General features: G+C 38.9%; 1 protein-coding gene across 1 annotated transcript in view; it reads left to right on the top strand.

Moving 5' to 3' along the window:
* The window catches only part of EGF (epidermal growth factor), a 142995-nt gene that overhangs the window by 56039 nt on the left and 59794 nt on the right, over positions 1-27162 (top strand). Inside the window, 4 exon segments of the mRNA XM_064285443.1 lie at positions 19599-19721; positions 23025-23147; positions 23965-24090; positions 25440-25576. Coding sequence (XP_064141513.1) covers positions 19599-19721; positions 23025-23147; positions 23965-24090; positions 25440-25576 — 509 coding nt within the window.

Genomic DNA, 27162 nt, shown 5'->3' with positions numbered 1-27162 from the left:
ATAAAGACAGCCATATTTATGGAGTGTGTATGGAATTATTCAATGCTGGCTCTACCTAGATAATTTCATTTAATCTTCACAACAATCCTATAAATTCAGTGTGATTACTGGTACCATTTTATAGATTAAAAAGCTAAGATTTAGAGATGTCATGATAGGTTGTTCAAGGTCATACAGTGGTGGAATTGGGATTTGGACCTATGCAGATAGACATTAGGCTGCCTCCTCAACTATACTTTAACTATTATCTATCATGTCATATCTTAGATTTTCTTATTTGTCTATCATGTCATATCTTAGATTTTCTTATTTGTCTTGGGGAAACCTGTAATTCAGCATACCATCATCTGTCCATGCCTGCTGGTTAAACTCTTCAGTTTGCACAGATTGTGGGGTCAATATCATATTTCTCTTTCTTTTTAAATGTTTTCGGTTTCAGAAACTCAGAAATTTTTCTCTCTCACTCTCTCACATACACACGCACACACTCACACACACACTTTTCTCCTGGCTCTCTGAAAACATAGAATTGATCTTACATTTTTGTTGTCATGATTCAACTTATTAAACACCAATGGTTTCTGGCTATCCTGTCACCTGTACCGTTATATGAATCTCCAAGCCAGTGTGGGAACTTTTTTGTATACAATACTAAAGGCAATATTTCAAGCTCAACTTCTGAAGATTTTGCAACTAGTTTACTGCTCACAGATAGTACTTTATAGAAGGCCAGAACATTTTTACTTTTGTCTATATTCGTCAAATGTAGATTCTAGTTTTAGGTTCATAAGAGATTTTTCAGAAGAATGTTTTTTGGAAAATGAAGGCTATCTATTACCCAACACTGTGTAAAATACTTAGCATTCATTTCTTTTACAAAAGTATTGCTGAATTTCTTTAATTCTGTGAGTTTGTGAAGGATAATTGCCTCCACCTGCTTATTGAAATGATTAATGTAGCTAAAACTGTCCAGGTGGAACTCTGATTCATTTTGATTACGCCTTTGCTGGAGTGTCTGTTTAGATGACTGTAAAACCTTGGTTATTTGGAAGCCTTTAGAAAAGAATCATCCTAACTAGATAAGTTTTTTTTTTTTTAATATAAGTTCATATTTTCAATTTAAACACCCAAAGCTTTTTTTTTTTCATAGAAATGTTAGTAAAATGGATTGCTATGTTTTAGGTATCTAAGATTACTGTATCTTCCTGAGACCACGTATAGATAGTTATAGACATTTTCTTGACGACTAGGGTCACATTTACAAGAAGGCATGCCATTATGGCCAAGGATAGGACTGGTTTGTAGCAAAGCTGGTGTTATGGGTTGAATGGTGCCCCTCTCCCTCAAAATATGTATTGAAATCCTAACCCTTGTACCTGTAAAAAGGAACCAGTTTGGAAATAGGGGGTTTCTTTTGTTACGTTAATGATGTCACACCAGAGTATGGTCTGAGTTTAGGAGGGATCCTAAACCTAACCTCTGAGTTATAAAAAGAGCAGAATAGATATAGAGACACACAAGGGGAAGACAGCCACCAAGGAACACCAAGGAATGCAAAGAACAGCAAGGATTACTTGCAGACACCAGAAATTAGGAGAGAGGCTCACAGAAGGAATCAGCACAGCTTAGACCCTGATTCGGGCTTTTAGCCCCTAAAACTGCGAGAAAATATTCCCTGTTCTTTAAAGCCACACACTGTTGTAGTAGTGCTAAGTAACTAGAACAGCTGGTTTTAGAATACAGGTTTGCCCTGACACCAAATGACTACCATTTGAAATGGCATTTGCTCTTTATCATTTTTCTGTCTTCCTGCTTGCTGTGAGCTCTTTTTTCTTGCTGATTTCCATGTGCCTGGGTGTGGCTGCTCTATTTTCCTATCTGAGACTTTTTCTTGCCATTTGTTTGTTGAGGAAACCAGATCATCTCTTGTCGTGGATTGAATTGTGTCTCCCAAAAATGTGTGTCAACTTGGTTTTGGCCATAATTCCCAGTATTGTGTGGTTGTCCCCCATTTTGTGATTGTAATTTTATATTAAAGAGGATTAGGGCAGGATTGTAATGTCCTTACTAAGGTCACATCCCTGATCCAATGTAAAGGGAGTTTCCCTGGAGTGTGGTCTGCACCACGTTTTATCTTAAAAGAGAAAAAAGGAAAGGGAAGCAAGCAGAGAGTAGAGACCTCATACCACCAAGAAAGAAGCACAGGTAGCAGAGCATGTCCTTATGGACCTGGGGTTCCTGCATGGAGAAGCTCCTAGACCAGGGGAAGATTGATGAGAAGGACCTTCCTCCAGAGCCAACAGACCGAAAAAGCCTTCCCTTGGAGCTGATGGCCTGAATTTGGACTTCTAGCCTACCAGACTGTGAGAAAATAAATTTCTGTTCGTTAAAGCCATCCACTTGTGGTATTTCTGTTACAGCGGCACTAGATAACTAAGATATCTGTCCCGTAGAATTTTCCACATTCTGGAAATGGTGTCATTTAACATGTTTCTCTATGCGCTGCATTTGCTATAAACCAGTAGCGTAGGTCTAGAAGCCTGGTCAGACTCAGGTTTGCTGTTATCTGCAAGAACACTTTACAGGTGGTACTGTACATGGTACTGTTTACTTTCTGTTGCACCACATCAGAAGACACATAGTGTCTGGTTCTCATTTGTTTTGTGATGTTCAAGATTAGTTAGCAGATTCAGGTGTTGTCAGCCTGGTCCAGCCATTATTAAGTTTCCCATCAGCCCTTCATAGTGGTTTTGGAAGCTACTGAGTGTTCTTGCTTAGATACGTTTTTTCATTAGAGGCTCAGAGTGATGATATTCTAATTCTACCATTGCTTATGTGTTTATTAGCTAGACTTCTTACATAAGAAAGAGCTTTTCCACATCAGCTATATGATTTCCATGATGTATAGTTTTTTATAGGAAAAGTAAATTAAATGCTCAGTCTTTCCCCTTAATTATTGGTTTTCAGAATAAATGGTTGGTGTCTCAGTAGCCCCTAAAGATGATCTTTAAATTTTTAAAGCATCTTTATAAACTCATGGATTTTAAAAATACTTGACATGCTGCCATTTATTGCAGTTATTATTATTTTGGTGCTCAAATTGTAACATCTTTCACCAGGAGGAGCCCTGATTTGAGGCTTCTAGTCTGCATGAGAAAGAAGGCTAGTAGGTTCAACCCCTCTGCTGTCTCCCATTGGTGACCTTGAATGCTATGTTGAGCCTATGACTAGGCTCAGCAAAAAATAACACTGGTATCATGCAGACACTAATGCCATTGGGATATTAGTGGGTGGGGGTAGGGTGGTGATAACAGCGGTGGAGGTATACATACCTTGTATTTTCCATCCTCATGAAATGGGTTGGCTAAGCTTGTCGGAAATGGATATAAAACTAAGAAGAGATTGAGAGTGGACCTGAAGAGCTGTTTAAGAGTAAAAATAATCTTTTTTTTTTTTTAATGCTCAGAGGCCATTCTTTTATATACTTTCTGATTCTTAGAGGACTTTAGATGGATAAGGATACGAAGTAGCTGAATTCTGGAAAAGAAAAAAAAAAGAGTTAGGGTTAGGGTATTGCATACCTCAATGACTTGTTGAGAAAATCAAATATGATAATGTAAATGCTTTATAAGGTGTTATTCAAAAATTTTTATTGTTATGTACTAAATATTAGGGTTTTTAGTCTTACACCGAATTTGAGATAGAAAAAAGACGTGACCAGTGGAGAAAAGTGGGATTGTTTCAGAGTTGGGCCAAGGTAAAAACTCTACACTTACTTGCCTGTAGAAAAGCCTGAGCACCTGTGTGTGAGGGCCAGGCAGCTATTGAGGCAGCAGTTGGTGGTGGACATTAAACTCCATGATTAGGAGGTTTAATTTGATCTCAAGGTAATTAAGCCCCACTGGTGTTTTCTGAGAAAGGGTGTTATCTGAGGTCAGCAGCAGCATTCTGAGCTCTACTTCAGCCTATTTCAAAGCTAAAGAACAGCAGAAGATTAGGGAGATTAAACAAAAATATAACCCTCAATCCTCTGTATTTTGCCACTTCCTAAAATGACCTTTTAAAGTGTTTACTGTCTGAATTCAGGTCACATCATGAGCACAGCCATCCAGAGGGGAACAGCGATTACTCTCCTGCCTATGTTCATCACTGAGGAGCGACTTATTACTGTCAGTAATTATCATTATTAAAACCCTCAGCAGCATGGGCAACATACCAGGCTAGCATTATCTGAAAGTTCGAATTCTAACTCTAAGATTAACTAAATACTCAAGGAAAAACCAAGCAGGGGAGTTAGGTTGCAGGTGATACGATGACAGTTTTTTTGTGAGTGTATTCTCCAGAAAAACAGTGTAACTGTGAATGCAATGCCGTTGTTAGGTGCCTGAGTCTTTTGTTGCATGCCTGCATTGTGACAGACACTGTGCTAGGTGCTAGTGGGACTACAAATGTGTGTAAGGTACATGCCTTATCCTCAGAAGCTTATCAATTAATGGGAAGAATATGTGTACATGTACTTACGATGACGATGATGATAAGAACAAACCTAAGTCCAGATAAGAGGCTATGAGGACCTAAACCAGTACAGTGGTAGAAAGGTATGAATATATATACATATATATATATATATATATACTGGAGCTAGGAGAAGAGCAGAGCATTTTCTGTACTCCAGACACGAATTGTTTTCCTCATTAGTCAGTTTGCATCTCCATTAATACAATATAAGCAATTAAGATTTGAGGTACTTACCACAAACCTTTAATTCTGTTTGGAACCATAAAACTTTAAAAAAAAAAAAAAAGAGGAGGCATCTCAGGGATTATCTGTTCCAACTCTCCAATTCCACAGATGAGGAAACTGAGGCCAAAAAGATAAAGGGAATTGCTAAAAAGGCAGAACCAAGACAGAACTTGGTTTTTCTGATTCTTAACCCAGTGGTTGTCCATTATGCTGGGTTTGGAAATATTCTACAAATATAAGGGACATTTATAGAAAGCATAACCCCTCAATGTTTTGCTACCTCAAGAAAGTGGTAGCTTTCTAGTGCTGGTAAAAGGCCCAATCAGACGATTCCGGATTTTCATTGTTGTTGACTCGTGGGGTTTACAAAAACTAAAGTTAAAAAAAAAAAATGCTTTTTTTTAAAAGAAATTTGAAGTGGGTTCATTTTGTCTCCAAGACATTTACAAGTTTCTAATTTTAGTTGTGCCTCCTGAAATGGTTAAATGTGGACCAATTCTTTTTGGTATAGTGAATCTGTGTATTCCTTCCATCTTCTTTTGATGCTTCCTGTGTCGTTTAATATTTTGCCCGTAGAATTTTTCACTATTGCAGCTCAAGTCTTGAATTTTGTCTTCAGTTCTATCAGCTTGAGAAATGCAGAGTGTGTTCTTCCCTTTTGGTTTTCTATCTCTAGGTCTTTGCACATGTCATTATAATATTTTACTTATAACCAGAAGAGGATGGAAGGAATACACAGTCCCTACGCCAAAGAGATTTGGTCAGTGTTCAACCATTTCAGGAGGTAGCATATGATCAGGAACCGATGGTACTGAAGGAAGAAGTCCAAGCTGCAGTGAAGGCACTGGTGAAAAACAAGGCTCCGGGAATTGACAGAATATCAATTGAGATGTTTCAACAAACAGATGCAGAGCTGGAAGTGCTCATTCACCTATGCCAAGAAATTTGGAAGACAGCTACCTGGTCAGCCGACTGGAAGAGATCCATATTTATGCCTATTCCCAAGAAAGGGGATCCAACTGAATGCAGAAATTATCGAACAATATCATTATATCACACGCAACTAAAATTTTACTGAAGATCATTCAAAAGTGGCTGCAGCAGTATATTGACAGTGTACTTCCAGAAATTCAAGCTGGACTCAGAAGAGGATATGGAACCAGGGATATCATTGCTGATGACAGATGTATCCTGGCTGAAAGCAGAGAAGACCAGAAAGATGTTTACCTGTGTTTTATTGACTATGAAAAGGCATTCGAATGTGTGGATCATAACAAATTATGGATAACATTGTGAAGAATGGGAAATCCAGAACACTTAATTATGCTCATGAGGAACCTGTACATAGATCAAGAGGCAGTTGTTCCAACAGAACAAGGGGAAACTTCATGGCTTAAAGTCAGGAAAGGTGTGTGTCAGGGTTGTATTCTTTCACCATACCTATTTAGTTTGTATACTGAGCAAATATTCCAAGGAGCTGGACTCTGTGAAGAACAGGGCATCAAGACTGGAGGAAGACATATTAACAACCTGTATTATGCTGATGACGCAACCTTGGTTGCTGAAGATGAAGAGGACTTGAAGCACTTACTGATGAAGATCAAAGATCAGTCTTCAGTATGGATTACACCTCAACAAAAAGAAAACAAAAATCCTCACAACTGGACCAATAAGCAACATCATGATAAACGGAGAAAAGATTGAAGTTGTCAAGGATTTCATTTTACTTGGATCCACAATCAACACTCGTGGAAGAGGCAGAAGAGAAATCAAAAGATGCATTACATTGCTGCAAAAGACCTCTTTGAAGTGTTGAAAAGCAAAGATGTCACCTTGAAGACTCAGGTGTGCCTGACTGAAGCCATGGTGTTTTCAATCACCTCTGATGCATAAGAAAGCTGGACAATGAATAAGGAAGGCTGAGGAAGAATGTAAGCCTTCGAATTGTGGTGTTGGCGAAGAATATTGAATATACCATGAACTGCTAAAAGAATTAACAACTCTGTCTTGAAAGAAGTACAACCAGAATGCTCTTTAGAAGTAAAGATGGCGAGACTACATCTCACAAACTTTGGACATGGTATCAGGAGGGATCAGTCCCTGGAGAAGGACAACATGCTTGGTAAAGTAGAGGGTCATCAAAAAAAAGAGGAAGACCCTCAATGTGATGGACTGATACAGTTGCTGCAACAGTGGTCTCAAGCATCACAATGATTGTGAGGATGGTGCAGGACCAGACAGTGTTTCGTTCTGTGTACGTGGGGTCACTATGAGTTGGAATCGACTTAACAACAACAATTTTAGCTATGCACTTATTAAATTTAGGTCATTTTATTTGAGACATTTTATTTTTAATACTGCTCAATTAAAATGTTGATAATTAAGTAAAGTTTGTTGCTGTTGTTAGGTGCTATTAAGTAGATTCTGACTCATAGCAACCCTATAGGACAGAGTAGAACTGCCCCATAGAGCTGCAATCGTTACTGAAGCAGATCGCCAAGTCTTTTCTCTAGTGGAGCTGCTGGGTGGGTTTGAAGTGCCAACCTGTTGGTTAGCAGCTGGGCACTTAACAGTTGTGCCTCCAGGGCTTCTGAAGTAGTTAGAAACATGAAAAACAATTTAACTGTAAATGCATTGTTGTTAGATGCTCAAGTTGTTTTCGACTCATAAGACCCTATATGACAGAGTAGAGCTGCCCCATAGGGTTGTCTAGCCTGTAATCTTTATAGGAGCAGACTGCCACATCTTTCTCTCGTGGATCAGCTGGTGGATTGGAACTGCCAAACTTCCGGTTAATCAGCCAAGCACTTAACCAATAAATGCATAATTGGCATAAAAACAATAGACAAAAAAAAAGTTTTAAAATAAATATTCAAAATCTTACATCTTAAATGATTCAGTAGGTAATTTTGCAATGGTATTGAATAAATGACAAGACTGATTTAGCATTTAACTTTGTCAAGAGATCTGAAGGAAAAAAAAGTTCAAAGTAACTAAGGAATTAATACAGACTAGCTAAAAAGAGCTATTTGTAACTAAGATGAAGGCCGGTATTTCTCAGAGTGTGTTGTGAAGACTCCCTGCATCAGAATCACCAGGGATTCTGTTGAAAATGTGCTTTCTTAAGCCTTTTTCTTAATTTACTTCTACAGAGAGGGTAACTCTGATGAAACTCCAGGTGGTCCTGATGCACAGAGGGACATTGTTAAGGGAGGCAAGAATATGTTTCTACACGTAGCTTCCTGTTATTGGTCAAGACAAGTTCAGTAACTTGAAATAGAAGGCAATGGGTGGAGTCAGTGTAAGGAGACATTTTATATGGAGATAAACAGGAATCAGAGGAACAGCCTACTGGGAGAACAGCCTCAGCCCCTCTGTCTTCTCAAGTTCTTGTTTGTTTCCCCTGCCCATCACAGCAATGCTGGGTTTTCAGCAGTCCTCTCAGGTTCTTGTTTCTTCTCACCATACATGGACTTTAGATGATCTCACCCATGCCCTTGCCTTCAGGGCCCATGACCCCAATCTACCTCCCTGGCTTTTACCTTTACCAGAATTCTCACCTCCATGTCTATCTGCATTTGCCCTCAGACTCATGCTTACCTCTGTATTCACCATGCTGTGATCAGTTGCCGGTGAGTCAGTTTCAACTCACAGGGACCCCATGTGTTCAGAGTAAAGCTGCTCCATAGGGTTTTCGAGGCTGTGATCTTTCAAAAGCAGATTGCCAGGCTTGTCGTCCGAGGCACCCAGAGGTTCCGAGGCCAACCTTTCTGTTAGTGGTTGAGTGCTTAGCCATTTGCACCACCCAGGGTCTCCTTGTATTCCCCATAGCACATTACAAAGGTCTTGCTATTGGCAAAAATAAGAAAGATAATAAAGGAGCAAAGGAGACAAAAACCTTGTTAACTTTTTAAACTGGGATATGTGTGTTACCACTTTAGCTCTTGTCTCTGGCTCTGTAAATCAAAGTACAAGGTTGGCCGTTTGTTGTTCAATATAATTGCCTAATTCAACATAAGCATCCATCTCACTGAGCAGATTTTACTATTTATCCTGGGATATTTTATAAAACATGGAATGCTGGCAGCAGAAAACTCAGAAATTTGGTACTAAGAATATGGCAATGGTATATATTACTCCTGAAAGATGTTCTTGAAATAATGATCCTAAAAACAGCTGAATATTACATAGATATGACTTAAAAATATTATACTTAAGAAAACACGTTCTTAGGTTTGAGGCTTTTTGATTTCTTAAACAGATATTTCATTTTCAGAATTTTTGCTTTTTTTTTTTTTTTTTTTGGTGGGGGATAAGTGTAAATCAGAAAGGGGGGAAACGGGAAGTTATTGCTTAAGGGGCGCTACTTTTCTGTTTGGGGAGATGAAAAACATTTGGAAACGGAGATTGTGATGGTTATACAACAGGGCGGATGGAATTAATGTTGCCAGATTGTACCCTCAGAATGGTTAAAATGGCAACTGTTTTGTTGTGTATATTTTACCACACTAAAAAAAAAAAAGTAAACCAGAACGAAAAAGCTAATAAGTTGTGCTTAGTGCTTGGAACTCTAGGAATGACATCTCCTGCCAATTAAGATGGCCTTATTCTGAGAGCTATTGTAGGAGCAATAGAATCAGAGAAATAAATGGGTTCTGGAATGGTAGAAAATCCGGATGAATGCTGTCTGACTCCAGAGGGATGCCACCACCATGAAAGACAACACCCCTACTGATGTCACGGGGGGATTAACCTCCTTAAGAACCATGAAGGGAATCAAGCATTGTCCCCTGTCAAAACACATCTCCACTCCAAATAAACCGTCTTCTCTTTTAGATCAGAAACTTTGCAAATTGAAGAAAGGAATCTGCAGAGGCAGCGTGTGTGGGCAAGATCTCAGGAACCACGTGTGCACGTGTGCGGAGGGATATACTTTAAGCAGAGACGGGAAGTACTGCGAAGGTAATGTGCAGAGCACTCTCTGGGCAAGGGAAGGCCACCTGTCCAGTGACTCATCTTCTGTGGAGTCATCAGAGCTTCAGTGTGATACTAACGTCAAGTTCCACTCTTTCTTTCCAGAAAAGCAATTTTAGTTTTTTCTTCTGTTTTTAAAGCCTTTATAATGCTTTTAGGCCTTTTCTTTTAAAAATAATTTTTATTGTGCTTTAAGTGAAAGTCTACAAATCAAGTCAGTCTCTCACGTATAAACTTATATACACCTTACTACATGCTCCCATTTACTCTCCCCCTAATGAGACAGCCCACTCTCTCCTTCCAGTCTCTCTTTTCATGACCCTTTTGCCCATTTCTAACCCTCTCTACCCTCCCATCTCTCCTCCAGACAGGAGATGCCAATACAGTCTCAAGTGTCCACCTGATACAAGTAGCTCACTCTTCATCAGCATCTCTTTCCAACTCATTGTCCAGTCCATTCCATGTCTGATGAGTTGTCTTCGGGAATGGTTCCTATCCTGGGCCAACAGGAGGTTTGGGGACCATGACTGCCAGGATTCTTCTAGTCTCAGTCAGACTGTTAAGTCTGGTCTTTTTATGAGAATTTGGGGCCTGCATCCCACTGTTCTCGTGCTCCCTCAGGGGTTCTCTGTTGTGCTCCCTCTCAGGGCAGTCATCGGTTGTGGCTGGGCACCATCTAGTTCTTCTGGTCTCAGGATGATGTAAGTCTCTAGTTCATGTGGCCCTTTCTGTCTCTTGGGCTCATAATTATCTTGTGACCTTGGTGTTCTTCATTCTCCTTTGATCCAGGTGGGTTGAGACCAATTGATGCATCTTAGATGGCCGCTTGTTAGCGTTTAAGATCCCAGACACCACACTTCAAAGTGGGATGCAGAATGTTTTCTTAATAGAATTTATTTTGCCAATTGACTTAGATGTCCCCTGAAGCCATAGTCCCCAAACCCTCGCCCTTGCTCCGCTGACCTTGAAGCATTCAGTTTATCACAGAAACTTCTTTGATTTTGGTCCAGTCCAGTTGAGCTGACCTTCCGTGTATTGAGTATTGTCCTTCCCTTCACCTAAAGTAGTTCTTATCTACTACCTAATCAGTAAATAACCCTCTCCCACCCTCCCTCCCTCCCCCCTCTCATAACCACAAAAGAATGTGTTCTTCTCAGTTTATACTATTTCTCAAGATCTTATAATAGTGGTCTTATACAGTATTTGTCCTTTTGCATCTGACTAATTTCACTCAGCATAATGCCTTCCAGGTTCCTCCATGTTATGAAATGTTTCACAGATTCATCACTGTTCTTTATTGATGCGTAGTATACCACTGTGTGAATATACCTTAATTTATTTATCCATTCATCCATTGATGGACACCTTGGTTGCTTCCAGCTCTTTGCTATTGTAAACAGAGCTGCAATAAACATGGGTGTGCATATATCTGTTCGTGTAAATGCTCTTATTTCTCTAGGGTATATTCCGAGGAGTGGGATTTCTGGGTTGTATGGTAGTTCTATTTCTAACTTTTTAAGGAAACGCCAGATAGATTTCCAAAGTGGTTGTACCATTTGACATTCCCACCAGCAGTGTATAAGAGTTCCAATCTCTCCACAGCCCCTCCAACATTTATTATTTTGTGTTTTTTGGATTAATGCCAGCCTTGTTGGAGTGAGATGGAGTCTCATGGTAGTTTTAATTTGCATTTCTCTAAAGGCTAATGATCCAGAGCATTTTCTCATGTATCTGTTAGCTGCCTGAATATCTTCTTTAGTGAAGTTCGTGTTCATATCCTTTGCCCAACTTTTTAATTGGGTTGTTTGTCTTTTTGTGGTTGAGTTTTAACAGAATCACGTAGATTTTAGAGATCAGGCGCTGGTCGGAGATGTCATAGCTGAAAATTTTTTCCCAATCTGTAGGTGATCTTTTTACTCTTTTGGTGAAGTCTTTAGATGAGCATAGGTGTTTGATTTTTAGGAGCTCCCAGTTATCTGGTTTCTTTTCTGCATTTTTAGTAATGTTTTGTACTTTGTTTATGCCTAGTATTAGGGCTCTTAACGTTGTCCCTATTTTTTCTTCCATGATCTTTATCATTTTACTCTTTATGTTTAGGTCTTTGATCCACTTGGAGTTAGTTTTTGTGCATGGTGTGAGGTATGGGCCCTATTTCATTTTTTTGCAAATGGATATCCAGGTATGTCAGCATCATTTGTTAAAAAGACTGTCTTTTCCCCAATTAACTGACACTGGGCCTTTGTCAAATATCAGCTGCTCATATGTGGATGGATTTATATCTGGGTTCTCAATTCTGTTCCTTTGGTCTAAGTGTCTGTTGTTGTAGCAGTACCAGGCTGTTTTGACTACTGTGGCTGTATAATGTGTTCTAAAATCAGGTAGAGTGAGGCCTCCCACTTTCTTCTTCTTTTTCAGTAATGCTTTACTTATCCGAGGCTTCTTTCCCTTCCATATGAAGTTGGTGATTTGTTTCTCCATCACTTTAAAAAATGTCATTGGAATTTGGATCAAAAGTGCATTGTGTGTATAGATTGTTTTTGGTAGAATAGACATTTTTACTATGTTAAGTCTTCCTATCCATGAGCAAGGTATGTTTTTCCACTTACATAGGTCCCTTTTAGTTTCTTGCACTAGTACTTTGTAGTTTTCTTTGTGTAGGTCTTTTACATCTTTGGTGAGATTTATTCCTAAATATTTTATCTTCTTGGGGGCTACTGTGAATGGTATTGATTTGGTGATTTCCTCTTCGATGTTCTTTTTGTTGATGTAGAGGAATCCAAGTGATTTTTGTGTGTTTATCTTGTAATCTGAAACTCTGCCGAACTATTAGTTTCAGTAATTTTCTGGAGGATTCCTTAGGGTTTTCTGTGTATAAGATCATGTCATCTGCAAATAGAGATAATTTTACTTCTTCCTTGCCAATCCAGATGCCCTTTATTTCTTTGTCTAGCCTAATTGCTCTGGCTAGGACCTCTAGCACAATGTTAAATAAGAGCTGTGATAAAGGGCATCCTTGTCTGGTTCCCGTTCTCAAGGGAAATGCTTTCAGGCTCTCTCCATTTAGAATGATGTTGGCTGTTGGCTTTGTATAGAAAAAATAGATGCCCTTTATTATGTTGAGGAATATTCCTTCAATTCCTATTTTGGTGAGAGTTTTTATCATAAATGGGTGTTGGACTTTGTCAAATGTCTTTTCTGCATCAATTGATAAGATCATGTGGTTTTTGTCTTTTGTTTTATTTATATGGTGGATTACATTAATGATTTTTCTAATATTGAACCAACCTTGCATACCTGGTATAAATCCCACTTGGTCATGGTGGATTATTTTTTTTTTTGATATGTTGTTGAATTCTACTGGCTAGAATTTTGTTGAGGATTTTTGCATCTGTGTTCATGAGGGATATAGGTCTATAATTTTCTTTTTTGGTGGTGTCTTTACCTGTTTTTGGTATCAGGGATATGGTGGCTTCATAGAATGAGTTAGGTAGTATTCCATCCTTTTCTATGCTTTGAAATACCTTTGGTAATAGTGGTGTTAACTCTTCTCTGAAAGTTTGGTAGAACTCTGCAGTGAAGCCGTCCTGGCCAGGGCTTTTTTTTGTTGTTGTTGCTGGGAGTTTTTTGATTACCTTTTCAATCTCTTTTTTTGTTATGGGTCTATTTAATTGTTCTACTTCTGATTGTGTTAGTTTAGGTAGGTAGTGTTTTCCTAGGAATTCATCCATTTCTTCTAGGTTTGCAAATTTGTTAGAGTACAAGTTTTCGTAATAATCTGATATGATTCTTTTAATTTCAGTTGGGTCTGTTGTGAGATGGCCCGTCTCATTTCTTATATGGGTTATTTGTTTCCTTTCCCGTATTTCTTTAGTCAGTCTGGCCAATGGTTTATCAGTTTTGTTAATTTTTTCAAAGAACTGCTTTTGGCTTTGTTAATTCCCTCAATTGTTTTTCTGTTCTCTAATTCATTTAGTTCAGCACTAATTTTTATTATTTGTTTTCTTCCAGTGTCTGATGTATTCTTTGGTTGCTCGCTTTCTATTTGTTCAAGTTGTAGGGACAGTTCTCTGATTTTGGCTCTTTCTTCTTTATGTATGTGTCTATTGATATAAATTGACCTCTGAGCACTGCTTTTACTGTGTCCCAGAGGTTTTGATAGGAAGTGTTTTCATTCTCATTGCATTCTATGAATTTCTTTATTCCCTCCTTAATGTCTTCTAGAGCCCAATCTTTTTTGAGCAGGGTATTGTTCATTTTCCAAGTATTTGATTTCTTTTCCCTGATTTTTCTGTTACTGATTTCTACTTTTATGGCCTTGTGGTCTGAGAAGATGCTTTGTAGTATTTCGATGTTTTGAATTCTGCAAAGGTTTGCTTTATGACCTAATATGTGATCTATTCTAGAGAATGTTCCATGTGCACTAGAAAAAAAGTATACGTTGCAGCTGTTGGGTGGAGTGTTCTGTATAAGTCTATGAGGTCAAGTTGGTTGATTGCAGCAATTAGGTCTTCCGTGTCTCTATTAAGCTTCTTACTGGAAGTCCTATCCTTCTCCGAAAGTGGTGTGTTGAAGTCTCCTACTATAATTGTGGAGGTGTCTATCTCACTTTTCAGTTCTGTTAAAGTTTGTTTTCTGTATCTTGCATCCCTGTCATTGGGTGCATAAATATTTAATATGGTTATGTCTTCCTGATCAATTGTCCCTTTAATCATTATGTAGTGTCCTTCTTTATCCTTTGTGGTGGATTTAACTTTAAAGTCTATTTTGTCAGAAATTAATATTGCTAATCCTGCTCTTTTTTGATTGTTGTTTGCTTGATGTTATTTTTTTTCCATCCTTCGAGTTTTAGTTTGTTTGTGTCTCTAAGTTTACGGTGTGTCTCTTGTAGGCAACATGTAGATGGATCGTGTTTCTTTATCCAGTCTGAGACTCTCTGTCTCTTTATTGGTGCACTTAGTCCATTTACATTCAGTGTAATTATAGATAAGTATGAGTTTAGTGCTGTCATTTTGATGCCTTTTTGTGTGTGTTATTAACAATTTCATTTTTCCACTTACTTTTTTGTGCTGAGACATTTTTCTTTGTAAATCGTGTGTTCCTCATTTTCATAGTAGTCGAATTTATGTTTGCCAAGTCATTATGTTTTTCTTGGTTTTTATTTTGAGTTATGGAATTGTTAGACCTCTTTGTGATTACCTTAATATTTACCCAATTTTTCTAACTAAAAACCTAGCTTGTATCGTCCTATATTGCCTTGTTTTCCTCTCCATATGGAAGATCTATGCCTCCTGTATTTAGTTCCTCTTTTTGATTATTGTGATCTTTTACATAATGAGTTCAATGATTCCCTGTGTTGAGCATTTTTTTCTTTTTAAAATTAATCTTAGTTTGTTTTGTGATTTCCCTATTTGAGTTGATATCAGGGTGTTCTGTTCTGTGACCTTGTGTTGTTGGTGTCTGATATTATTGATTTTCTGACCAAACAATTTCCTTTAGTAATTCTTGTAGCTTTGGTTTGGTTTTTATGAATTCTCTAAGCTTGTGTTTATCTGTATATGTTTTAATTTCACCTTCATATTTGAGATAGAGTTTTGCTGGATATATGATCCTTGGCTGGCAGTTTTCTCCTTCAGTGCTTTATATATGTCATCCCGTTGCCTTCTTGACTGCATGATTTCTGCTGAGTAGTCTGAACTTATTCTTATTGATTCTCCTTTGTAGGAGACTTTTCTTTTATCCTTGGCTGCTTTTAAAATTTTCTCTTTATCTTTGGTTTTGGCAAGTTTGATGATAATATGTCTTGGTGATTTTCTTTTTGGATCAATCTTATATGGGGTTTGATGAGCACCTTGGATAGATATCTTTTTGTCTTTCATGATGCCAGGGAAGTTTTCTGCCAGCAGATCTTCAACTATTTTTTCTGTATTTTCTGTTATCCCCCCCGTTCTGGAACTCAAATCACATGCAAGTTATTCTTCTTGATAGAGTCCTGCATGATTCTTGGGGTTTCTTCATTTATTTAAATTATTTTATCTGATTTTTCTTCAACTATAAAAATGTCAATTGCCTTATCCTCCAACTCCCCCACTCTGCATTCCAATTGCTCGATTCTGCTCCTCCGACTTCCTATTGAGTTGTCTAATTCTGTAATTTTACTGCTAATCTTTTGGATTTCTGAATGCTGTCTCTCTATGGATTCTTGCAGCTTATTAATTTTTCCACTATGTTCTTGAATAATCTTTTTGATTTCTTCAACTGCTTTGTCAGTGCATTCCTTGGCTTTTTCTGTAGATTGCCTTATTTCATTTCTGAGGTCATCCCTGATGTCTTGAAGCATTCTGTATATTAGTTTTTTATATTCTGCACCTGGCAATTCCAGGATTGTATCTTCATTTGGGAAAGATTTTGATTCTTTAGTTTGAGGAGTTGTAGGAGCAATCATGTTCTGCTTCTTTATGTGGTTTAGTATTGACTACTGTCTCCAAAACATCTATAAGATATTGTAATGATTTATTTTATATCTGCTCACTGAGTCTTATCTTGTTTTGTTTCTTTCAGTATAAGCAGATGGGCTACTAGATTGCGCTGTCTTGATTGTTGCAGACTTTGAATCACTTATGTCCTATTACCAGCTGGTTTGGGCTGTTCCCAGATAGATATATAAGCCTAAGAGTCCATTCACTATTCTTGAATAGAATCTGATTTTGGGTCACCAAGTGTGTGGCGTAGACTGCCACCTATTAAGTTAGAGGAGTAGTGGTGATAGTTGTGTGCACCAGATTCTAGTAGCAGCAGGGGGTCACACTCCGGGGGGGGGCAGAATGCTGACAGCCTTCCCTCACATTCCAGTGAGGTAGGTGTGTCTCTATTCCTAAAGCACTTTGGTGGGAGGACTCTGCAGCTGTACCTTAGGCACCCAGTGCATGTACCTCTAAAGATTGGTAGGTGTCAGTATCCTCAGATCCCTTTGGCATGTGGCTAGGTGGTTTGGGTGGAGCTTCAGCCCTCAGTTTCCCATTTTGTGGATCAGTGAGGGCTCTGTTGAATAGGTAGAGATATCAGACCTGGAAAACTTGTCTTTCCAGTGATCTGCTAAAACAATTACAGTCGGATCTCTATGAGAATTGCGTTTGCATTATAATAGCCACCTTGTTCCTTGTAGGGATGAAAGCCCAAGACTGTGGATCTCATATGCTTGGCTGGAGCTGGTTCTGTACTTTTATTCCAATTTAGGGAAGTCAGGGAAGGATTTTTGGTCCCTGGGTTTTTAGTAGCTGCTTTATTTTTATTTTTTTCTGTCAGGTCAGGAGAATGGGTTAGGAAAAGAAAAAAAAAAAAAGCCCTGCAGAGCACTTCAATCCCTGGCCCAGGAAATTCCAATGTTAATGAAGCCACCTGGGACAGGGAGGGGAGGGATCAGATAGATAGAAGAGAGTAGCACCCAGCAATATAGACAAAGTTACTTATCTTGCTTGGTGATAACTGTTTTATCTGAGATTCCCAAGGGGCACGTAGCCTGTGTGTGCTGGCTGGGTCGAGATTGCCCCTGAGGGTCAGGTCCACGTCCAGTGCTTGTGCTGTCTCAGAAATCATGGTCAGCTCCTCTGCTCCTAGTCAAAAGCCCAGCACCAAGGTTCCCCAGCTGGGACGCCACACTCCAGGCTCCACAACCAGTCTCTGCCTCCTGGTGACTTCTCCTCCTGTCAGCCTCGTTGTGCTGCCTGCATGCGCTGGCTGGGCTTCCCCCAAGGTCACTTCAGGGAGCTAGGGCTGCATCCCTTGTTTGTGCTGTCTCAGGATGCCGTGCTCAGCTCCCCTGTGCCCAGTCCAAAGCCCAGCACCAAGGTTTTCTGACTGGGACGCTGGCTCCAGGCTCTGAAAACCTTCGCTTCTTCCCCGTGGTAGCTCATTCTCTCGTTAGCCACGTCAGTGTGCAGCCTTCTTGCAATGGCTGAGTCTCTACCGAGGTTACCCCAGGGGGCTAGGGGTTAGGGCTCTGTCCCGTGCCTGCAAGCCTTGGCAAGCCACTCAGCCCCGCCACTCAGTGCCAGGGAGCTGCGAGGGCTCAAGACTGTGGCACGGGATGCCGGTCCCAGAGGCGGTCGCTGCTTCAGGGCACAGCTTTTCTCTCCCCTGTCACTCAGGTGAACTCTTTAGATCTGTGTTTGATGGTCAGGGTTCGTAGATTGTCATGTATGTGATTGATTCACTTGTTTTTCCGAGTCTTTGTTGCAAGAGGGATCCAAGGTAGCTTCTACCTTGTCAGCCATCTAGTCCCCCCAGGCCTTCTTTTTACCTTGCGTTTATAGATCAGACACTGTCATAGTCTGCTCAGGGGTTGATATAAAGCAGGAATACTTTGGATGCACTCCATGGACCTCCGTGGTTTCACTTTGTGCAAATTTCAGTATAATCAGTTTCTTTTTTAGGGAAGTGGCTCCATAGCTATCATAAAATTCTCAAAAAGTATGTGACCGCCCACCTCCCATCCCCTCAAAGTCTATGAGGAATCTTGAAAAACTGTGAACCAGGGCTATATTTCTAGGGCTTCTGCAGTATTGACATTCCAGACCTAATTTGATGAACCTGTGAGTAACACTGTGCCCTCCTTCCTGGGAGGTTCAGTGGTTTAGTCATGAAAATAATACAGTGGTTGCAGCACAGGTTCAGTGGAATTAGTTGGGATGAGACCTCAGGTAAATCTAGTGTCTGCCTTGTTAGTTATTCAGTTGCTGTTGAGTCATTTCTGACTTATACTCACCCCATGTGTTTCAAAGTAAAACTATGCTCCAGTGGGTTTTCAGCGGCTGATTTTTCAGAAGTTGATCTCTAGGCCTTTCTTTGTGGTGTCTCTGGGTGGACTGAAACCTCCAACCTGTTGGTTAGCAGCTGAGCTCCTTAACCATTTGTGCCACCCAGGGACTTCTGTTAATTAGTTATGGTCCCCTACTTTTATGGGTAAGTCCCTGGGTGGCACAAACAGTTAAGTGCTTGACTACTAGCTGAAAGGTTGGTGGTTTGAACCCACCCAGAGGTGCCTCAGAAAACAGTCCTGGCGATCTGCTTCTAAAAGGTCACAGCCTTGAAAACCCTATGGAGCAGTTCTACTCTGATACATGTGGGGTTGCCTTGACTTGGAATCAACTTGATGGCACCTATTGGCAACCATAGCTTATACAGGTACTGGTGGGCAAAAGCCTTAGCATAGAAACACTGAACTGGAAGCCTGGAGCTTAATTAAGGCAGAGTAAAGATGCTAAGGAAAGTTTGCCTATTTGGGAAAAAGCTCCACTCAGTGTTGTGAAGGGTGAAGAGCAGAACAGGGAATGTCCTATCCCTGCAGAGAACCTTCAAAATTCCCGGCTTTAAATGGAGCGCTACATATTTTCGAAGCTATAGCACTATTTCTTTCCAAGGGTATTTCTAGTATGTAAATCTGTATTTCAAAGTAAAAACTATGACAATAAAAATTGCTTTCATGTTAAGTGAGCTGACTTCTTTTACTCTCTGCTGGAGTAGCAAAAAGTCTTTCAGTGGTCAGTTACAGCATGTACAAGTGTGAGACACTTTACTTTGTGCTGACTGTTAATGATATCAGGAGCCCTGGTGGCACAGGTGTTCAAAGTGCTTGGCTGCTAACCGAAAGGTGGGCTGTTTGAAGCCACCAGCCGCTCCATGGGAGAAAGATGTGACAGCCTGCTTCCATAAAGATTACAGCCTTGGAAGCTCTATGGGGCAGTTCTACCCTGTCCTATAGGGTCTCTCTGAGTTGGGATCAACCAGTCACCAATAGATTTGGGTTTTGAGTGGTTTATTAGTGATTTCACAATTTATTTTAAAAAATAATCATCTGACTACGTTTTGTTCTTGTCGTTGTGTAGATGTCAATGAATGTGCCCTTTGGAATCATGGCTGTACTCTTGGTTGTGAGAACACCCCTGGGTCCTATTACTGCACATGCCCTGTAGGATTTATTCTGCTTCCTGATGGAAAACGATGCCACCGTAAGTCACAGCCTTCATTTTCAGTGATGTTTCTAAGTTGATACAATCTGGATTGGTGGTCCTCCATCAGCAGTGTGCATTAGATCCCTTTGGAGTTTTATTTTGTTTTACTTTTCAAAATATAGATGACTAGACTCTATGCCAGACCTATTAAATTAGAACTCCAAGGTTGGGAAAGAAGCATGCATATATTTCTTCCTGTTTCTTCACCCATATTTAATTCGTTGTATATCTCCAAAAGAAAAATATTTTAAAAACATAATCATGATATATTATTATATCTAAAAAATTAACAATAATTCCTTACTATCATCGAGTATTCAGGCAGTTCTCAGACTTAACCGCAGTATCATTAGCACACCTAAATACTATTGATAGCAATTCCTTAATAACATCAAACATCCAGTCAGTTTTAAAAATTTTCCTATTATCTTAAAAAGCTTTTTTTAAAACAGTTGATTTGTTTAAATAAGTGTTCAAACAAGTTTCGCATGCTGTATTTGCTTGATATACCTTTTATTCTGCAGATTCCTTCTTTCTTTTTTTCCCTTCGTAATTGTTGTTGAAGGAACCTTTTTTTCCTGCAGAGTTTCTCACTTTCTACATTTTGCTGATTGCACATCTGTGATGTCATTTAACAAGTTTTTCTATCCTCTGTCCTACAAACTTGAAGTAATATCTGAGGACTTGATCAGATTCAAATTTGACATTTTTTTTGCAAGAATACTTCATAGCTGTGTTTGTAGGTGCATTAAAACAAACAAACAAACAAAACTGTTGCCATTGAGTCGATTTCAACTCGTAGCAACCCTATAGGACAGGGTAGAAGTGCCCCATAGGGTTTCTAAGGAGCAGCTGGTGGATTTGAACTGCCAACTTTTCGGTTAGCAGCTGAGCTCTTAACCACTGCACCACCAGGGCTCCTATAGGTCCATTACCCATTGCCATGGAGTCGATTCAACTCATAGGGACCCTATAGGACAGAGCAGAACTGCCCTATAGGGTTTCCAAGGAGCACCTGGTGGATTTGAACTGCCAGCATTTTGGTTAGCAACTGTAGCACTTAACCACTACACCACCAGGGCTTCTGTCGGCCCATTAGGAGACACATAACATCTGGCTGTTTCTTTTTCTTTCATGCTTAGTTTGGTCAGTGTGTTCATTCACCCATTGTAAGTTCCCCAACAATTTTTCAGCAAATGGTTTTATCAGCCATTAACAATTATCCACTGTTGCATTGTTAATTCATTATTTCATCAAGGGTTTCAAAATGGTGATGTTCTAGTTTTATTATTTCTTTTAACTTATTAATCAGAATATCTTTACAAAGAGAACTTTCTCTCATTAACCATTTGGTTACATCAAAATACAATTCTTACTGTAAAGGCAGTGGAAATGTTGGTTATATTTCTCTCTTTATTATTCAGAATAGTGGATTGGTTCCTTAACACTTTCCAAAAGTGACCAATGAATTTTTTTTAATTAAGTATTATGGCAAATTCATAGATTTTTAACATTTCTGATGTGTTTCAACCCATTGTAGTTATTGTCCTTACTCATGTGCAAATTGTCTTCTCTTTGGCCAGTAGGAGCCTTTTCAAATTACTTCCTGACCTCAGTAGTCTTTGAGGGTTTCCTTGTTATCTGGTAGGGCATATTTTCTGGGAGCATGTTGCACACTTCATGTTCTTGACCTGGAATCAGCAATTTCTCAAGGAGCACTGGTTCCTTTTAATGAGAAATGGTATTTAGAGACCACAGTGTGGTACTGAGTTAGTAATTGTTTCTAGGCCTTTTCTGGAATCAAAGCTAGGAATACATTTTTTTTTAAAAAGAGGTGCCGTATGAGTTAATATGGATATTTCCAGTTCAAATGTAGGATTACAGGATTTTTACTTAATTTTTTAAAAATTTGTATTTGTAATCTCTCTATTTTTTTAACAAAGAAATGCTTGGGTTCTGTTGTAGTTGTTAGGTGTTGTCCAGTTAGTTCCGACTCATAGTGATCCTATGCACAACAGAACGAAACACTGCGCCATCCTCACAATCATTGCTATGTTTGAGCCCATTGTTGCAGCCACTGTGTCAGTCCATCTTGTTGAGGGTTTTTCTCTATTTTGCTGACCCCTCTACCTTACTAACCATGATGTTCTTCTCTGGGGACTGGTCTTTCCTGATAACATGTCCAGAGTATGTGAGAAGAAGTCTTACCATCCTAGCTTCCAAGGAGCACCCTGGCTGTACTTCTTCCAAGACAGATTTGTTTGTTCTTCTGGCAGTCCATGGTATATTCAATATTCTTCGCCAAAACTATAATTCAAAGGCATCAATTCTTCTTTTGTCTTCCTTATTCATTCATTGCCCAGCTTTCGCATTCATACAAGACGATTGAGAATATCAGTTTGGGTCAGGCACACCTTAGTCCTCAAAGCGACATCTTTGCTTTTCAACACTTTAAAGAGTTCATTTGGAGCAGATTTGCCCAGTGCGATACATCGTTTGATTTCTTGACTGCTGTTTCCATGGGCATTGACTATGGATCTGAGTAAAATGGGTTCCTTGACAACTTCAAAATTTTCTCTTTTTGCCATGATGTTGCTTATTGAGGTCCAGTTTTGAGGACTTTTGTTTTCTTTATGTTGAGGTGTAATTCATACATTCTATGCATATTTGATATTTGAGTCTTTTTAATTGACCTTTGCTAATCAAAAAGTCAGCAGTTCAAATCCACTAACCATTCCTTGGAAAACCTACGGTGTGGTTCTACTCTGTCCTATAGGGTTGCTATGAGTCAGAATCAACTCGATGGTGGTGTGTATCTTGTTTTATTATCTGCTCTGTCTATTCTTGCACTCATTCCTCACTGTTTTGATCTTTGTGCCTTTCTGATAAATTTTGATATTTGTTAAGACTCCCTCATTTTTCTCTCCATACCTAACCACACTCATATAACATGCTTAGTTTTTCTCACACATAGAATTTGTTTTCCAAATGACCTTGAGAATTGTTTGGCCAATTTCCTTTTAAAATCTTTTGGAATTTGGATAACTGATAACTTTTAAAATACTATTTAGCGTAACAGAAAATTAGAGAAAACTAGAATCATCATCCAAACTCAAGAGTCTTTTTTTCAATTTGAAATTTTCTCTTTATTTTATATCTCCATTACCAAAGCACTTCATAAATGTTAGTTCTTTATTTAACTTACTCTTTTCAGAATAGCATTTTTATTAGCAACTGATTTTAATAAATTTCCATGAAGCTGATTTAATACTAATCTTGGCATTATTCTTCATTACTTAGAATTAGATTCTTGTCCAAGCAATGCATCTGAGTGCAGCCATGACTGTGTTCTGACATCAGATGGCCCCGTATGTTTCTGTCCTGAAGGCTCAGTGCTTGAGGCAGATGGAAAAATGTGTAGTGGTAAGCTTACTTACCTTTTACTTGAAAACAGTCATTTGCAAAGTGACACCTAAAAATTGATCTTATTGCCAAAGGAGAATAGATTTTTCAACAGTGGAAGATATTTAGGCAACAGATCAACATATAGAAAACCCTGAGGTGTCATTACCAGTTACTAGTGGCATTATTTTGGACTTGGAATTTCATCTCTATTGGTCTCAGTTTCCTCATCTATAAGGCTTAATTATATCCACCTTCTAGGTTTGTGGCCAGCATTAAACAAGATGGCAGCTGCAAAGTGGTTAGCCTGTTCCTCACATCTAATAAGTACTTAATAAATGTCCTTCTCTACTTTTATCTTCATAGAGATTTAAGCATATGGGAGGCTGGACATAACTCAAAATTAACAGAAGAGCTATACATGACTTTTTTTTTTTTTTAAATAAAGAAAGTAAAATAACAGCCTAAAAATGTAAGGAGAGAAAAAGAATTACTTGCTAGGCAGAGTTAGACCAGTCACCAAATGCACCTGAATGTTTTTCTTACTCCAGCCAGGTGCCAGTGCACTTGTTATTCAACACAGTGATAGAAAAAGAGAAGAAGGGCCATTTGGCCATGAAGAGTTAACACCCAAAATTTGTGGTTGTAGGGGAGTGGAATACAGTGGCATTTTGCTCCTAGTACCTGAAAAATCAACTTGATTGCAGCAGTTTGAATGCCCATGGAAGTGGTTTTAAAAAATCAACAAATAAATACTTGGCTTAACTCAATATTTTGATGAAAATTTATTATATTTTTTAATACCATAGACTGTGTACCAACCAACAGTTTTTTGTAGGCTGTTCGTCATCTGATAATGGTGGTTGTAGCCAGCTCTGCCTCCCCCTCAGCCCAGTATCCTGGGAGTGTGGTTGCTTTCCTGGGTATGATCTACAGCTGGACAAAAAAAGCTGTGCAGCTTCAGGTTAGTGCTGTGGGTGTGAGAAAATGTGTCTATGCAAAAAGAGTAAGTGAAAACAGCATTTCGTCTAGAAAGACGGAGAGTTGGGTTGTTTTGGATTCTGGCTGGAAAGTTTGATTTTTTTTTTTTTTTTTTGGAAATAAGGAACAGAGTACTCTCTGTATAAATAATAATCCTACATCTTTAAAGAATATTGCTAAGTTAATTAAAAAAAAAAAAAAAAAAAAACCACTGCTGTTGAGCATCCAGGAAAGATTCGCTGTAGGATCCAGGAAGGTATTTTCGGTATATGGAAAAGTCATTACCAGAGTAGTCTTAAAGCAATTTGAAGTTAAGCAGGATTTGATAAATATTTGTTGATTGATTTGATTTTCATCTTCCAGTGAATGTAATAATCATAATACTTTGACAAATTCTGTGCTTTTCATGTCAAAATTTAATATGAAGGCATATACTTGAGCAATTTTTTCATCTTCCGATATCACATCTCTTACATCTTTCAACAGCCTTGGAAATCCCAGACTTATTATACCAAATGGATTTCATTTCTCCAGAAGGTTCATTATGCTTGTAATCTAGGATCACATAATGATGATGCTGCATAGCTTGCTTTTGTCAGACCCCAATACTCTTAACTTCTCAGCACCTCAGTTATTATTATATAATCTAAGTCTTGAAACTTGACAGGTGTCTTGCTATTAACTCAGGTAATCATGCCGCCCTTGCAGAAGTGCCTAGGCCAGGCAAGAATATTTATATGGATGGGAATCTACACAATCTGCTAATATGTTTCAATATATGAATCTAGGAGACTAGAGCATTAACACTTGAATCATTTGTCTGTAATATTAGTTATTAGTAGTCCCTGGGTGGTGCAAACAGTTAAGTGCTTAACTAGTGGCCAAGAGGTTTGTGGTTCAAACTCACCCAGAGATGCCTCAGAAGACTGGCCAGGCTATCTACTTAGGACAACCTTGAAAACTCTATGGAATACAGTTCTTCTCTGTACACATGGGGCCACCATGAGTTAGAATTAACTTGACAGCAACTAACTCCAACTACGATAACATCTATTTAATGCTGGCTCTTTATAGAAGTAATCTGCATTTTAAAAGCAGACACCTAAAGAGGGAGGAATCCAATGATGAAATTCTGGGTCACCTCATGGAAGTGGATGTCTTCTTGCCTGCCTTAACCTACGCCACATTGGTAAAAAATAAATGGTAGGAAATATAAAAAAACAAGTACTACAGAATTTAAGGAAAAGGATGCAATGAAAGGAAGGTGTCAGAAGTGCCTTTTGGGTTCCAAGGCATATTTTAAATGGAGTCATATTTTAATTTGGTTAACAGGACCACAACCGTTTTTACTGTTTGCCAATTCTCAAGATATTCGACACATGCATTTTGATGGAACAGATTATGAAATCCTGGTCAGTCAGCAGATGGGAATGGTTTTCGCCCTAGACCATGACCCTGTGGAAAATAAGGTATGGTTTTGTCACTGAGCAGATGTGGGCATGCTTTAAAGACAGAGTAGAGTATTTTATCCCGACAGATGTCCTGAGCTACTTGAAAATCCGCTGCTAAGCTGAGAGTCATTAGGCAGAGAAAAAGTTAAATACAGACAGTGGAGTCTCATTTGAGACGTTTTAAGGACTTTCTAGTTATCATCCTTCTCCCTGCCCTGCTTCTTGCTGTGATTCAGTCATTTTATCGGGAATGAGGGTAGGAGGCTAGCACAGTGCTATAGACATAGCAGGAGCTCCAAAAATATGTTTTGGATTATTTGCTGGTGGTGGGAGGAGTGGGTGGCTAGAGCTGGGGTATAGGAAATATGACTAGTAATTTGCATTTAATTTATATCACTGAAGAAGGAGATTCAATGACCTCTTAACCATAGAAACCAGAAAACATAGATTTTATGGCTCATTGTGGGAATGACAGTCTAGCTCATAATTAACCAATATTATATTAAGGATTTTGTATATAACATATACTTTCTATGTTATCAATTTCATCAGCTGGCCATTTAGCCTTTAATATCTAGTTGCAGGGCCACTATGAGTCGGAACTGACTCAATGGCAATGGGTTTTGTATTTGTGCTGGGTTAGAAAGTGCTTAAAATATGTTACAGTGTCTTTTGAATATGAATCACTCATCAATTATAAATTTACATAGTTATTGATCCCCCTATCTGATTATTAGGAGCCCTGGTGGTGCAGTGGTTAAAGCGCATGGCTGCTAACTGAAAGGTTGATGGTTCAGTGGTTCAAACCTGCCAGCCACTCCACAGAAGAAAGATGTGGCAGCCTGTCCCCATAAAGAGTACAGCCTTGGAAAACTTATGGAGCTGTTCTACTCTTTCCTATAGGGTTGCTTTGAGTTGGAATTGATCGAACACAGTGGGTCATGTAATTAGTTACACCTAGATGGTGAATGAATACCTAAAATTATCTTAAACCATGCTTTTGTTTCTTCTTGATTTGAAGGAATCTTGGAATGGCTGAAAGAGACAGTGTAAAGCAAGTTGATTCTGGCTCTAATACGTGTGGATTCATAGTCACGTATAATCAATTTTACAAATAAAAGCCTTGTGATTAAGCACTAACAAACAAATATTTCTTCTTTCTTTTCCCTGAATTGAATCTGTGTGACTCCATGGAACAATTGTATTAACAGGGAAAAAAGTAGATGATAGAAAGTAAATCAGTTCTTACCAAACTAGTTTTTTATTGCACAACTAGGTGAATAAGGAGACCTGAAATAAACTTAAGTCATGTGGCTGTTTTTAATTTCTCTAATCAGTTTTCTCATTTTCCTGCTACTCAAATAGTGGCCCTCAAACTAGCAGCGTTGACATCACTGGGAGCTTGTTAGAACTGTAGACTCTCACGCCCCACTGCTGGCCACGGAATCAGGCTCTGCATTCTCCCAAGATCCTCAGGTGATTAGTGCAAATAGAGTTTCAAAAGCACAGCTCTAGTAGTGTGCTTTTGAGTACGAGAAATACCCATTTTTTGTATTTAAGGAATAAAACCAGTTGCCATCAAGTCAATTTCCACTCGTGACAAA

The sequence above is a fragment of the Loxodonta africana genome, chromosome 5 (assembly GCF_030014295.1).
Source record: "Loxodonta africana isolate mLoxAfr1 chromosome 5, mLoxAfr1.hap2, whole genome shotgun sequence".
Classification (NCBI taxonomy): Eukaryota; Metazoa; Chordata; class Mammalia; order Proboscidea; family Elephantidae; genus Loxodonta; species Loxodonta africana.
The sequence above is the reverse complement of the archived record's forward strand: the minus strand, read 5'-3'. Positions and strand labels throughout refer to the sequence as shown.